Below are 14,797 nucleotides of genomic sequence, written 5' to 3' on the forward strand. Positions count from 1 at the left end.
AGATGGAAACAATCTGTTAAAGAAAGCTAAGTCAGCAGAAAATGATGGCCGGAAGAGAGAGGAATAGCGTGATGATGCAAACAGACATCCATGAACTTGTTCACATTGGAAAAGACAAACCATTATCTTGTATCAGATTAGAAAGACAGCAGTCATTATCTTCTAATTTTATACAAGCCCCCTGCTGACTACATGACTTACATATGTTACTGAGTTGTCAAGGGGTTAAATTATATGAAGGTACTAGGCCACTGGTGTGTGTTCTGACCTTAAAGGCTTCTGCTTAGTTATCTTCCCACTTTAAGGACTAGTGGACATTGCCCTGGCTGGCTCCAACATTCGCCTAAAAGTTACCTTTGGTTGATTGTTTACTAATTTGCATAGCAGGCGCTTTACATTATCTGGGGACAGACTGGTGCCGGGTATGATGGTCTTCTGCTTGGTGCTGCATTCCCCTAGCCTTCTATACATATCTCTGATTGGTGAAGAAGCAGTCAATGAAGCATTCGTTCTGGGCAGCAGAGAGTAGGAAGGAGAAGCCGATCTTCTTCCGTTTCTCAGTGTTGCACAAGGCCCCTCTTGCTAAACCAGCAAAAAGCAGGGGGTGAAAGTGTGAAAAAATAAAAATGTAAAAATTCTGTGGTCACCCCTATAACTGGACACCCTAGCCACTGGACCTGGATACCTAGTGGCAAATACAGTCCAGATTGTATCATCTCTACACATTTCCAGGGCAAAACATGGTAATATTATGGTCCTACTTTATCAGAACTGATAGAAACATGGCCTTGTTGCCTATAGCATCCAATTACAGCAAAATGTCAATGTATAACAATCCAATTTTTCATTATCCTATCAGTCTGTATTTCACATCTATGGTTATTTCTTTTAAGGCATAGAGGAATACAAAATGCAGGCTGATCGGCGCTGGCTCACACAGAGATGTCCATATGAATGATGAACTGGCAGCATAAACGGATGTATGAAGGTATAAAAGCGTTTTATTACCCCATTACAAATGAATGCGATGTTTCGGCACTGTTGTGCCTTCCTCAAGCTCACACAGAGATGTCAGATGTAATGAGCAAAAGATCCTTTTTATTATGCAGGATCCCCCCCAACTGGTGTAAACTGAAAAAAAGCAATGGGGAGGTAACGTGAAGCAGGTTACTGAGCCCTGGCTGATAGTCCTGCGGCTGTACTGCTGGATATCCAGTGTCTGGAGGCAGCAGAGCAGTGCAGTCATGTATCGCTCACTGCTGGGGCTATTCTTCTGTATGATGGTTGGTGGAAACCGGATAATGCCCAAACTTGCAGATAGGAAACTCTGTGCGGATGAGGAGTGTAGTCGTAAGTACTCCCAAACTGATGAGGGTTATACTACTTGGCATGCAATGTCTGGGGAGATTTAAATATTGTTAAAAAATGAAAATCTGTACTGAAACAGAACATTCATCTCTTAGTTACAGACTGTAATACTGTAGCATTAACGTGACATTCCAGGAGATCTCAGGCGTTTTCTAAATAATGATTTATTAGAGAATCTCAGATTTTTTTATTAATAATTATTTGGATTTGCTATTCGCTAAAAAGTCACCAAAATATATTTGGGCTGTTGCATAAGCTGCACAAGCTTTGGGTATTGTGTTATTACTAGAATAAGTGCCATTGTGGGTAGTGATATATGGGGACAGAACTTCTCTAGAACCAACAATGGCTGCTGCTTCCCAATAGTGGGAAGATCTTACCTTGGTAATCCATGTATACTTTCCTACCAACAGTATTTGGACCCCCGTATCAGTAGAATGGATTGTGTCTTATTACATGATACGTGTCCTGAACCATGCTACACAATATGCAGACCCTTGGAGGTGTCAGCCATGGCTTGTGATGGGAACTGCATGCTATTGGATATATGAGTTCTGGTGCTGCACACAAGCCGTCCATCATGGAGCACAATGTATTAGCCCGTCTACAATGGGGCAAGGAGTGTCCTCATTGGGTAATTGAGTAATGGAAAATTGTTCTAGGAGTGACGAATCGCACCACTCCATCTTCAAATCAGATGGACGTACCTGGGTGTGGAGGAGGCCTAGAGTACGCTTTTTACCTGAGTGTGTTGTGCCAACAGTTAAGTAGGGCAGATGTTCCATTATGGTCTGAGGATGTTTTACATGGCATGGTCTCAGTCTGTTGGTTCTAGTGACAAGAATCATGAACATTGAGGTATACCTTGATATTCTAGACAGTAATGGTTGCCAACAATGGGGTAATATTCCAAGAATTGTCAGCAATACTTCCAACAAGGCAATGTTCCTTGTCACAGATCCAACACTGTTTTACATTGGTCTGAGGATTTGAATGTTCCACGATTGGATTGGCTGCACAGAGTCCTGTCCTGAACCCTAATGAACATCTTTGGGACAAACTGGAATATCTGGTCAGGGAATATGAACAATATGCATCTTCTTTGAGAGAACTCACCATACATTTACAGGATGAATGGAGGGAAATACCAGCTGAAGTGTATCAGACAAGACATTAGTAAAAAGTATGCCATAGAGAATATCCAATGTCATTAGGACCAAAGAAGCCCCACTAAGTATTAACATATGGAAATAAATACTAATTTTGATTTTTGCTCAGGTGTCCAATTACTTTTGGTAGATGAGTGTACTTCTATGTGTGCATGAGATCCATCTTTGTACAGCCACAAATTTCACAATAGAATATTCATTCCACTCAGGATAATGAAAAATATTGACACAAACCAGGACACCCCATCCCATAACGTAATCCCAGCATTAGGACCAGAACGCTTACTGGATACATTGTATCTTGTTGGTCCATTAACCAGAACTGTCCCATGGAAATCATTACTAAGGCCTCATTTGCATCGGGCAGTAGTGTTGTGCCCCCCATTGATAACTCATGCATTTTGATGGATTGGGAATGAGTTTTTGCAATTTTTTAAATAAAATAATTACACATGGAGGTGAGGCTTGTCCTCTGACTTCCAGTAATCTCATTGAGGGACAGGTCCCAGTTTGTGCTCAGCATAATGTGAACTATTTCATGCTTTGTTGAGGCATCTGCCTAAGTAGACAGCGGTGCTCACCATACACCTACAGCGGGCAGTTTACAGGTCTCAGAAGCCAGGCTGCGTCACAGTCTCTGGTCACCATTGTGTTCAGAGTATATTGCCTACCCATGTTACAGTCTAAGCCAGAAGTAAACTAGAAACCATTTGCAATTTCCAGGCATTCTGTATTCCTGGAGTGAATGTTTGCTCTAGCGGTCCACAGTAATATCTATGACTTTGGCAGAGGTCTGAAACCGCCCCATCAGATCTCATGGTCTCTGCTACTATCCTAAAGGTCAACCTCCAATTACAGATTCCCCTCACTGTTAACTGAAGGTACCTTTACACTTATTCAGATAGTCGCTCAGAAAAATCATTGAAGTGTTCGAATGACAGTTGTTCATTAGTTGTTTGCTGAGATATCGTTTATAGAGGGTCTCCATGCAAAGTTGTCGTTGTTCAAATATGGACGACTTTTGATCAACTAGTGACATTTTTTTTTGTTTGCTAAAATGAAACGACTAGCAATTTATCGCTGGTCACCCTTGCTTACAATGAGCGACTATCGTTTGAATTAGTTTTCGAGCGATTATTCAGCCAATAGTCATCCTGGGTAAAGATACCTTAACTAATGACAGGTTGGCAGTGACATAGCTAAATGATAATGAGCCCTGGAGCTGAAGTTCAGCTCTTACTCTTACACTCCTCATTGGAGGCACCCCCACATATGGAACATTTATGTGATTGGTTCTTATGAGTAACAAGACCCCATTATTCTATACATGGAGTTCAATGTTGTTTTACACCTTTTTCCACTTGGCAGATCCCATTTCCATGGCAGTGGCGCAATCAGACTATACCCCCCCTGATTGTCGCTTCATCCCCGTCAGGCGTGGACAAACTCTGTATATTTTCTCCAAGTTAAAGGGCCGTGGGAGGCTGTTTTGGCTCGGAAGTGTAAGTACAAATGCGATTGTGTAACTGATTATTAATAGAAACATATATGATGTGTTGTGTTCTGTTACTCAATAGGTGCAAGGGGATGAATATGGGGAGTACACAACGAAGCTGGGGTACTTTCCAAGTTCAATTGTTCAAGAAGAACACTATTTAATGCCTGGAAAAGTGGAAGTCAGAACAGATGTAAGTATATTGTCACCATGAATAAGATATACTATTATTGTAAGGTGATGTGTGCTGGATTACGGTTTTCTCCAGCAGGCTTTGGGGTATTTTGTCGCTTTCCAAATTGTGTGGAAGCAGTATGCGCACACTGACCAAGTCAAACACAAGGTATGAATCTCATGTTAAAAATGGCTCTCCGTCCAGAAACAGCCAGACAGGGCCTTTTATTGTACAGACACACAATGGGCGTGCAACAGGTTACATCAGTAACATATAGGATTCTCATTTGTCGGATCATACAGAATCCCCCACCTCTCTGCCCACCTCTCTGCCCACCCTCTCTCACGTCCGCCATAGTATGGACTTTGTATTCTTTAGCATGCAGACAACCTTAAGGAATTCTGTGTAGTTGACAAGATGTGTTTAACTAGCTTGTGTTTGAAGAGTGGAAGGGGGCCTAGGTAAACACACAGGATATACACGACACTATGGCCCTTTAACTTCTTAGAAACTGGTTGAGCAACTTCGATGTATTTAGAGCAAATACTATGATTAGATTGTGTGTGTCCTTTGAACTCCTCAGAGCTGAAAGTCATTACAATAGCAAAATACATTTGGGTTATATACAAATATTGATAGACATTTTATACTAAATAATTATCATGTCTATCACAATCCCCCCTTAAAATGTCTATCCTCTAATTCTCTATCTAATTTTCACAGTTTTCTGCGCATGAGCCTATAACTGGAGCGCGTTGAAGGTTCGTTTTAGGGTCTTCAAGGGGGTGTAGGACTTGTCCACTCCTTCTGGGGATGCATCCAGCAAACTCATGATGGGAGCGGCTTTTCCAGCATCAGTTTCACAGGTCTCTCTGACACAGGGGATAACACAGCGGACTAGAACAGAAAAGGTAACCATCAGTTCACATACAACAGCGACGCCCGTCTGTGCCAGGATCCTTTACCACCCGCTCATCCAAGGCGAGTGCTGGTCCCAAAAGTTAGCTCTTTTTAGCTAGTGCGGTCAGCTTCTTAATGGCAAGTGCGTCTTTACCCGCGGGTCACGTGTCGTCTAGGATGTAGGTATGACAAGTCTCCCCTATCATCTTTCAGACACTCCCCTTTTTAGCTAAAGTCGTCTCTAAGGCCATTCTATTTTTAAAAAAGTCATAGTCGAGGTAGGTCCTATTGGTCGACTAGTCCCTATAAGGCGTCTCTAGTATAATTTATAAACCACTGCTAATTATAATAAACATAATTAATCCAGTCAACATTTATTTACCCTAATGATCAGGAAAGTGGACTCGAATCTAGTTTTAACTTGGTCTCTAATTTTTAAAACTTGTCAGGTACCCCCCTTGGCTATCCCATGACGTCAATGTACACGTGTAGATCAAAACTACCACCAGGGGTCTCTCTTCTCGCTCTAGTATAATGTTACAATACTAGTAGCGTGCACAGGTACGCACGGCGTGGGACTCCCTAATCTTCACCCACACCAATGTCCCTCCTGGAGATAGTCCTAATGGTGAACACGTCCAAGTCGCCTCACCCTTGCGTCAGGGTTTTCCCACTGCCCGTAAGTCCCTACTCCTAGGAGGGGGGGGATCCCTACCTTACCTCAGAGGGAGGCCATGGATTCCCTGGGCTCATTTCCGGGCATCCATACCCTCTATCTGTACAAGTTAACACCCCACAGGGTGTGCCCTCGCCGGAACCTAAGGTCTTCTGCACTATCCCTAGGCAAATGGGAATTCCACTGACAATCCATCTTAGGAGATCGGGGCAGGCACAGTACTAGTACATTTCTCCTTTTTCTTTGGTAGCGCATGTGGTTGGCATTATCGGAACTGGCTCTTCATCTTTTTCAAACAAGGGAAACGTTGGTGTCTGACAGGATGTGGAGGAGCATAAGGGCTTTACTAAGGCACACTCCCCTGTCCAATTACCCTCCAGGCGAGTCCTCTACCTCATGTCTCCACAAAGCCAGTAAACGTCTCCTAAGGACTGGACCTGATTCTGCATCTGTTCCCCTCCTATCATACTGTAGGAGGAGCAATACCCGTTGGCGAGTTCCCCAAAAATCTCCCTCCACCCTGCCTATTTGCCTGGCAGGTGTAGTTTCCAGGGTAGTCAGTAATACTCTCTCCGGTGCAAAACACTTAAGTAGTTATAGAGTATTCCTTCTTCCATTTCTCACGGACAGTGAAATTAGCGGAAATGTTCGTGAAGAGACTAATAAACCACTCTTCAGCATCTACAGGGAGATTTAGGGGGACCATCCCCGAGTGTAGTCGGGCACTACCGCACACGCAACAGTTAGACTTGTTGCTCCTGTTAGCATTGTACCTCATCAACTCCAACCAGAGATTCTGGTCAGAGTAGCCAGTCGCTACTGTCAAGGTGTCCTCAAAGGTAGGGTCGGCTATGATCCTCATGTTCGTCAAGGTCTTTATTTTACGGTGGAGGGGGTTAATTATGGGCACGGGACTAAGTGAAGGCTTCCATTCGGCTGCATCTACCATACCCCTTATTTTAAACTTCCCTAAGGGATCTATCCTCCCGTACCGGTATGTCCCCAGACTATAAGTCTCCCCGTCCCCCGGGCTTGGATCTCCCATGGTTAATGTAAAAACCGCATTAAAACCAAGCAACATACTAAGTTCAGCCTTCCAATACCTGCTGTCCTTATTATTCTCAAGGAGGGTTATACGACTAATTAGGGATTTCCCGCTCCTATTTTTCTTATTTAAGGCACTTCGCGGTTTATAGGACTAGTCTGTTCCTGCGTTCCATCCCACTAATCCCCAATAACGGCAGTCTTCTCCCCAGACGTTATCAGTGGCGCAAACATATTGTATTCCCCGGGTATATAAGTCATATAACCAGCTGGACTGAGCTAAATCTGGCCTGCGGTGGGATCTTGTGCCTAGACACGGAACCACAGAACAATAGTCGAAGGAATATGCAGCTACTTGAGCATTGGACGAGTTATACTAGAAGGTAACCATACCCCCATATTCTTCCGACTAAGGATTCCAGTTGCTACCTTCCTCTCACTAGCCCTAACCAGAGTAACGTCTTTGGCACAACTAAGACTGGTCTCCCGGATCTGAAGCTTTCTTACAGTATGAAGCGTTGATCCATGTAAGTCTTTCGGCTAGTTTCACAGCTGTGGCAGTAGTCAGAAGCACCTGGTAGGGGCCATCAAATCGGGGCTCAGGAGGGTGCTTCCTGGGGAACTTCTTGATGCACACCCAATCCCCAGGCTGCAAGATATGTGTCCCAGTGTCTGCCTCTGAGTCTGGAAGAGAACACCTGTGCATAGGCTTTGGTTAGTTCTTTAACAACGGAAATCACATACTCAGTCAACACATCAGATTGTAATTGTAACTACTGAGGATAGTAACGACCTAGTCTTGGGGCTAGCCCAAACAATCTCGTAGGGAGACAATGTATAATCCCCCCTGGGTTCATATCTAACACTGTATAAGGCTATTGGAGGACAGTCTTTCCAAAGTGGCGTCATTTTAAAGTATCTTACTTTTTAGCGTGCCACTACGTCTCTCCACCTTTCCATTACTCTAAAGATGGTAGAGTATGTAAAAGGCCTGGGATACACCCAGAGCAGACATGACATGTTACATTCACCTGCGAAGTTTATACCTCTGTCTGACTCTGAATCACCTCTGGTACCCCATATTCACAGTTTACCTCGTTCATGAGCTTCTTTGCGGTTACCTACTTGTTTACCTTGGTAACAGGGTCGGCCTCCAACCTGCAAAGACATCAACAACAACAAGCACGTAGTCATACTTCCCAACAAGTGGGAGCTGAACGTAGTCAATTTGCAATCCCTGAAATGGGTAGAGTGGTCCCGGCAAGTGTGATGTGGCAAATTTACTTCTGCCCTGACTCACCTATGGCATAGATCATGCTAAACCGTACAAATGATGCAGCAGCTACAGAGAACCCAGAAGTCGCCCAACCTCTTTCAAGCGTCGTCGTCATTACTGCTTTACTAGGTGGGTCTTTCCGTCCATCAGCTGGGCCATCATGGGATACAGGAACTGTGGTGGGCAAGTGCTGTTGACTGTTCACCACACGCTGTCCTGTTTCTGCTGCTCCCATATTAGTCCATTTATTCTTTCCTTCCTTGCTGGCTTGTAACTGTAAAAGTCTTTAGCATATCAAAGTCCAAATTTTTGTCAATGTCCAAAGTTTTTTACCACTGACTCATGCTGTCAGTATCTTTCTTCTTTCTTCCACGGCTTGAGGGCCGCTGCCTTTGCTGCGCTGTCAGCGAGGGTGTCGTCTCTCGCCTCTCCAGTGTAGGAATCGGTGCGAACTCTCAACTTTGTCAGGTAGAAGTAGGGCCTCCATGCGACTCTGTACCGTTGCACCATTCTCAATTGGTTGTCCTGCTAAGGTAAAAAACTGTCTGGCCTTCCATATTGGGCCGTAATCATGAGCTATGCCAAATGCATACCAGGAGTCAGTGTAAAGGATTGCCGGTCTTACCTCTCGCCACTCTACACGCCTCAGTGAGGGCCTTCCATTCCGCTTATTGTACTGTGACATGCGGAGGCAGAGCTTCTGCTTCTAGGACATCTTGTTGTGTGACCACTGCATATCCGATGTGGAGTCATCAATCCTCACCCTGGTACCATCTGCAAAAAGCTCAACATATGCATTATCAACAGGGGTTCTGGTAACTGTTTGCATACCTGCAGTTTCTTACTGAATTAGTACTAAATAATCGTGCTGATGTTCTATTTCACATGGCTCAGAATCTTGTAGCACAAAATCATTTATTTATTTATTTTTTTCAAACCCAATAGCTGATCTACAACACCTAGATCATCTATGACCCAGATCACCTATGCCTCCCCCCTTTTGAACCGCAATACTCAATGGAAAAAGAGTCATTGCGTTCAAACTAGTAAACCAAGAGGCACAAAAACAAGCACTTTGTAGGTCAAGGTGACATTGTATGCAGCGAAGTCTGAGCGAAAATCTCCTTAAAAAAAATTTTTTTTATTTCAGGTCGCAGTTAGCATTTTTTAACACAAGGGGGCGCCACACAATTCAAATTTTACGTCACCCAGTGTAATAGTATTTCAGGGTATGGCCAGCGTTTAGCTTTTACTCTCCTGTCAGAATATAATTATAGCTTCAGTGTAGACTGACACTAGAATATACAAAAGACTTAAAGAAAAACTAAAGAATACGGATGAATTAACATCCTACTCTGGGCAATTCAATACCTCTTTCTTCACATAAAAAGTTAAATTACTTCACCAAATTGCATGAAAAAGTTTGCTGGGTGACTATAGGGAAATTATTTCATCTGTAGGAGCCTTCCATAACATCATCTGTCTGAGCATCCATTGGAGAAGCGGGCAGTGGAAAACAGAGCCCCTGGGAACATGAGAGAGCGTCCCCTGTCATGTATTCCCGGCCTCTGCCCCCCATGCATCAACTCCAATCTTCCATGCGCTATAAACCAGCTTAGTCATCTACTATGTCCCAAGCTGCATCTCCACAAAGGTTTGTTTCCCTGAACTTATCACACATCCAAAGTGGCCACATCTTGGAGCGTAACAAAGTCTGGTCAAACAAAACCTTACTTCAGACAATCATGATGTTAGCACTGGATACAGTGGCATTGGGAAATATAGGCTTCCCAAATGCAGCAAAATGGCCGCCAGAGGCAGAAAGGGGCGGGGCTACAAATCTCCCAAGTGAGGCAAAATGGCTGCCGGAGGAACGGGCGGGGCCAGGGGCAGCAGCACTCCCAGGTGAGGCAAAATGGCTGCTGAGTAGCAGCACTTCCAGGTGAGGCAAGATGGCTGCTGGAGGAGGAAGGGGCGGGGCCAGGTCCTGTCCCGGATGGGGAGGGACCGGAAGTAACATCACACACCCTGAAAGTGAGCACATGGGGGGAAGTAACTTCAGGGTGGGGGCAGGCCTCACTACATTTACTGCAGAGTCACACTATGTTGGATTGTAAACATTGCAAGCACGGCCGCCATTACAGGGAGGGGCCGCAGTCAACACAAAGACATTACATTGTTCATAAGCAATACACATACCCCCCTACATGCTTTCCCCTCTTCAATCTCTTAACTACATTATACCTCCTTCTAGCAATCTAAAAACACATTTCTTTCTGCTAGGCTTCCTGCTCATCTTCTGAAAACTTTCTACAACCTATCTTACCTGTCCATGACCTAACATTTCTTTCTGCAACTTTTCCTGGTCCTTCTCTTTGTATAACATTTCTACATGTTCAGTAAACTCTGCTGCCTTCAGCAACCAGATGACAAGCTCTCTGACCTTTGGCCTTGCTCACTTTGCTCAACTCTATGCTACCTGCTTATTCTAGCCTATTCGAAGTTTCTGCACACAGTACTGTTTCTCTTGTAAAATCTGCTTTCTTCAAATCCTTCCCATATAACCTCTTTCCCACTCAGATTACAATGCACATTAATTCTACAAAACACAGGGAACGACAAAGTAAACAGAAAGGGTTAATTGGAAAAAGCTTTCAGTTCACTCTTATCAGCAGCCCTCCCCCCAACAATAAACACTGCACATTCTTTCTATAATACCAGACAGACGGGATTACTGGAGAATACCCACAACGGCTCAAGGTATATATATATCTCATCCACCTTTATATCAACCCAAGGTATATATCTCATCTACCTTTATATCAACCCAAGGTCTACTAGCAATCCCGAAGAGCACTTCCTGTACACGTCTTAGACAGGACATTTAGCTATACACAGAGACTGACGATTATTTTCAATGACCAAAACCTCAATAATATTCTGGAGAAATCAGCCGTCACAAAGCACGACTATACTTCATACGTATATACCTTTCCACATATGAGAACATAACACGCTCAATCATAAAGTTAAGTATACGTATCATAAATCTTCCTAACCTCACACTAGTTTTACCTAGGAGCACGTGTCACTGGCGTGTTCCCTCAGACTTAAACAGCCGAGTCCGCCCTCCCGACACATTAACCCTCACAGAATTTATCTCTTGGTCTTGTATACACAATTTTTAACCGTCTCAGACATAACAGCATACACAGCGTACAAAATACCCCTAGACAGGTAACGTGGTGATTTTCCCGAGTGGACAGAACTAGAGTTATTACCTGTCTTTCAGTGAAGGTCCAGTCTGGCTCAGGAACAGGCAGAAAAGCAGTCAGAACCCAGCTTTGACACAGGTAGATAAAGCAATCTTACCGTGTTCTGTAGATTTTCGGGCCCCTGAGTTCTGCGTGCCATCTGCCGATCTCTGTACGTTCCAGGCTGTGACCTCACAGATCCACTCGCTCACCCAGGGACTCCAATTGTGCTGGATTACGGTTTTCTCCAGCAGGCTTTGGGGTATTTTGTCGCTTTCCAAATTGTGTGGAAGCAGTATGCGCACACTGACCAAGTCAAACACAAGGTATGAATCTCATGTTAAAAATGGCTCTCCGTCCAGAAACAGCCAGACAGGGCCTTTTATTGTACAGACACACAATGGGCGTGCAACAGGTTACATCAGTAACATATAGGATTCTCATTTGTCGGATCATACAGAATCCCCCACCTCTCTGCCCACCTCTCTGCCCACCCTCTCTCACGTCCGCCATAGTATGGACTTTGTATTCTTTAGCATGCAGACAACCTTAAGGAATTCTGTGTAGTTGACAAGATGTGTTTAACTAGCTTGTGTTTGAAGAGTGGAAGGGGGCCTAGGTAAACACACAGGATATACACGACACTATGGCCCTTTAACTTCTTAGAAACTGGTTGAGCAACTTCGATGTATTTAGAGCAAATACTATGATTAGATTGTGTGTGTCCTTTGAACTCCTCAGAGCTGAAAGTCATTACAATAGCAAAATACATTTGGGTTATATACAAATATTGATAGACATTTTATACTAAATAATTATCATGTCTATCACAGATGTACATCAGTGTTTCCCAACTCCAGTCCTCACGGACCCCCAACAGGTCATGTTTTTAGGATTTCCTCAGTATTGCACAGGTGATATAATTATTGTCAGTGCCCCAGACATTGCCACAGGTGGTCTTACTATAGGCTATCTTGAAAACATGACCTGTTGGGGGTCCCTGAGGACTGGTGTTGGGAAACACTGATGTACATAATAGATTCTGGTTAGGTGAACGTCATGCTGGGTCTTTCGTCAGCTATCAGCTTGGTAGCTCAAGTTAAAAACCTTTATGATAACCCCCCAGGGAAACTCAATGGAGTATATAGTGGTAGCACCAATCTATATTATATTATTCTCAGTGGCATAGCTTTAGGGAGTGCAAAGATTGGAATACAATAAGGCCTCTCTTCCAGGGTACAGTATATGCGCTGGGTGCCAACTAGCCATTCTACTTTTGCCAAGGTATTTTAGATGAGAATAGCTGTCTGAATCTGGTAGCCATCGGTGACCGGGATTACAGAAACAGACTAACTGGTGGTGCTTAGGCTTGGACAGGCCCAGAGGGAAACAGGTGAATCCCCTGGTGGGCGCTGAGCCAGGAGTGGTCCCCCAGCCCCCACATGAACTGAGCATTGTACACCTATTGTGCTACATACGGCTATGCAGGGGACAGCATCTCAGACAGGTAATATTTGCACTTAACTGTTCAATGGGCCCCTAGAATGAATTCTACTGGGACCCCAGTCTACTACAGGCTGTGCGATGCCATTTCCGTAAATTCCATTCACTTTAATTAGAGTTACCAAAATAACGTAGAAAAGGTACTTCGTCTGTTGCCATAATTGCAGCAATTTCAGGCAACAGAGGTAAGCCAGGACAGGTCAGGCTGTTTTTAGGATAGATTCAGACATTGATGGCATATCCTGCAGCTATACCATCAATGTCTAAGATGGGAATACCTCTTTAAAGAATACTTAGAATGTTTTCTTATCCCATTGAGACAGAAATTGTTGTTGGCTAGAAGGGAAGAGGCTTTGAGATTTGGTGACTACATCATCTCTTTAGGTTCATTCAGAGATATCTGTATCTCCAACCAAAGCTAATTAAGATATCAATGGTACTGCAATGTCCTGTCGCCATTGCTCATAGCATTGTCCACATAAAGCCATTGGGACACAGCGCTTGCTAGAATGCCACGGCCATTTTTTTTCTGGGGATGGGTACAGGGTCTGGATTTAGGGTGGACCTGATAGGGACTGAAATGACCTCAGTCCAGCACTGCTTACATTTTGCCTTTTCTTCTGTTTCAGCAATGGGATTTCATGTGTCACTGACCACCTCCGACCTCATGTGACACCATATTGTGGAGCCTGGTGTCCTCACATATCATCAGCACAAAAGCAGCGGAGCAATAAAACAAGACCTAATGCTTATGGCTTTCTGTCAGCTTACACAACGCTATGTACAATGAATGCTTATACAAGTCATGTAGAACTTATCTGTTTAGCCATAAATCTGCTTTCTTATATAAACCTTGTCATTTTCTGATTCCCTAAATGTGGACATCAGTATAGCCTACATGACGGATATTGTTTCCATAAGTAACCATGTAACCCTTTTGCAAAAGTTGAAATGGGGCCTCAAACCGCCACAATCATCTTCAGCCGCAAGTGGCTTCAAGACAAAGAAAGTTTGAGTATTTTGCTTTTCACTCTACCCCTTCTGTCTTTCTTCCAATGACGGACACAAAGGACAGAGGGCCCCATGTAAGAATGGTATATGGCCTCCTTGCACTGCAGTAACACGGCATAGAGCGCTTTCTGTGTCTTACTCCACCGGTAATTGTGAACCATGAAATTTATAAGTTCAGACCTTTCCATGTAATGTCTATATAAATTCAGAACCAGGGACAATAGCTCAGATCAGGATTAGAGATGAGCAAGCACGCTCGGATAAGGCAGTTACTCGAGCGAGCTTCCTCTTCTCGAGTAACTGTATTCTCGTCCGAGCAGGCTCGGGGGGGGGGGGGGGAGGGGGGGGGGGCGGCGAGGGTGAGCAGGGGGGGGGGGGGGAGAGATCTCCGCCCCCCTGAGCCTGCTTCGACGAGAATGCAGTTGCTCGAGAAGAGGAAGCTTGCTTGAGTAACTGCTTTATCCGAGCGTGCTCGCTCATCTCTAATCAGGATGTTTTGTGGAGTTTTCAGGTGCTTCGATAATGTGTACAACTCTACTGGTTTAGATTGCTGCTAACACTTGTCTCACCGTGCACTCGTAGGGTAGGAACTAATTGCTAAATCCACATTACGTAAAGTTCTTCTAGTAAGGACATTGAATGCCAAACTTACAGGAACATGGATATGATATAATGTATCTTGGAACATCAGGATATTGGGTATAATATTGTATATACGTATGTCCACATGGAGACGAAATGTAGACATTAAAAGTGGTTTGTCTCAGGTTCTAAAAAAAAAGATCTGCTGTTTTTCCAGAATCAGAGCCACGTCTGTCCGCGAGCTGTGTCTGGTATTGCAACACATCCCCTCTCATTCAAGTGAATGGAGCTGAACTGAAATACCAAACACAGCCCATGGACTAATGTGGCGCTATATCTGGAAA

At 44.1% G+C, this 14,797-nt stretch overlaps 1 protein-coding gene across 3 annotated transcripts in view; it reads left to right on the top strand.

Annotated features, from left to right (window-relative positions):
- The window catches only part of MIA (MIA SH3 domain containing), a 31,736-nt gene extending 18,053 nt beyond the window's left edge, over positions 1–13,683 (top strand). Inside the window, exons 2-5 of one of the 3 annotated variants that reach the window (XM_066581227.1) lie at positions 894–988; positions 3,906–4,039; positions 4,115–4,225; positions 13,490–13,683. In XM_066581227.1, the coding sequence (XP_066437324.1) occupies positions 955–988; positions 3,906–4,039; positions 4,115–4,225; positions 13,490–13,513 (303 nt within the window). In that variant the 5' untranslated portion in view covers positions 894–954 and the 3' untranslated portion in view covers positions 13,514–13,683. Of the gene's footprint in view, positions 1–537; positions 989–1,207; positions 1,351–3,905; positions 4,040–4,114; positions 4,226–13,489 lie in introns of those variants that run through there. The other 2 variants (XM_066581228.1, XM_066581225.1) reach the window with 2 other exon arrangements.
- The last annotated feature ends 1,114 nt before the right edge of the window (positions 13,684–14,797 follow it).

This window comes from Eleutherodactylus coqui, chromosome 10 (assembly GCF_035609145.1).
Source record: "Eleutherodactylus coqui strain aEleCoq1 chromosome 10, aEleCoq1.hap1, whole genome shotgun sequence".
In the NCBI taxonomy this organism is placed as follows: domain Eukaryota; kingdom Metazoa; phylum Chordata; class Amphibia; order Anura; family Eleutherodactylidae; genus Eleutherodactylus; species Eleutherodactylus coqui.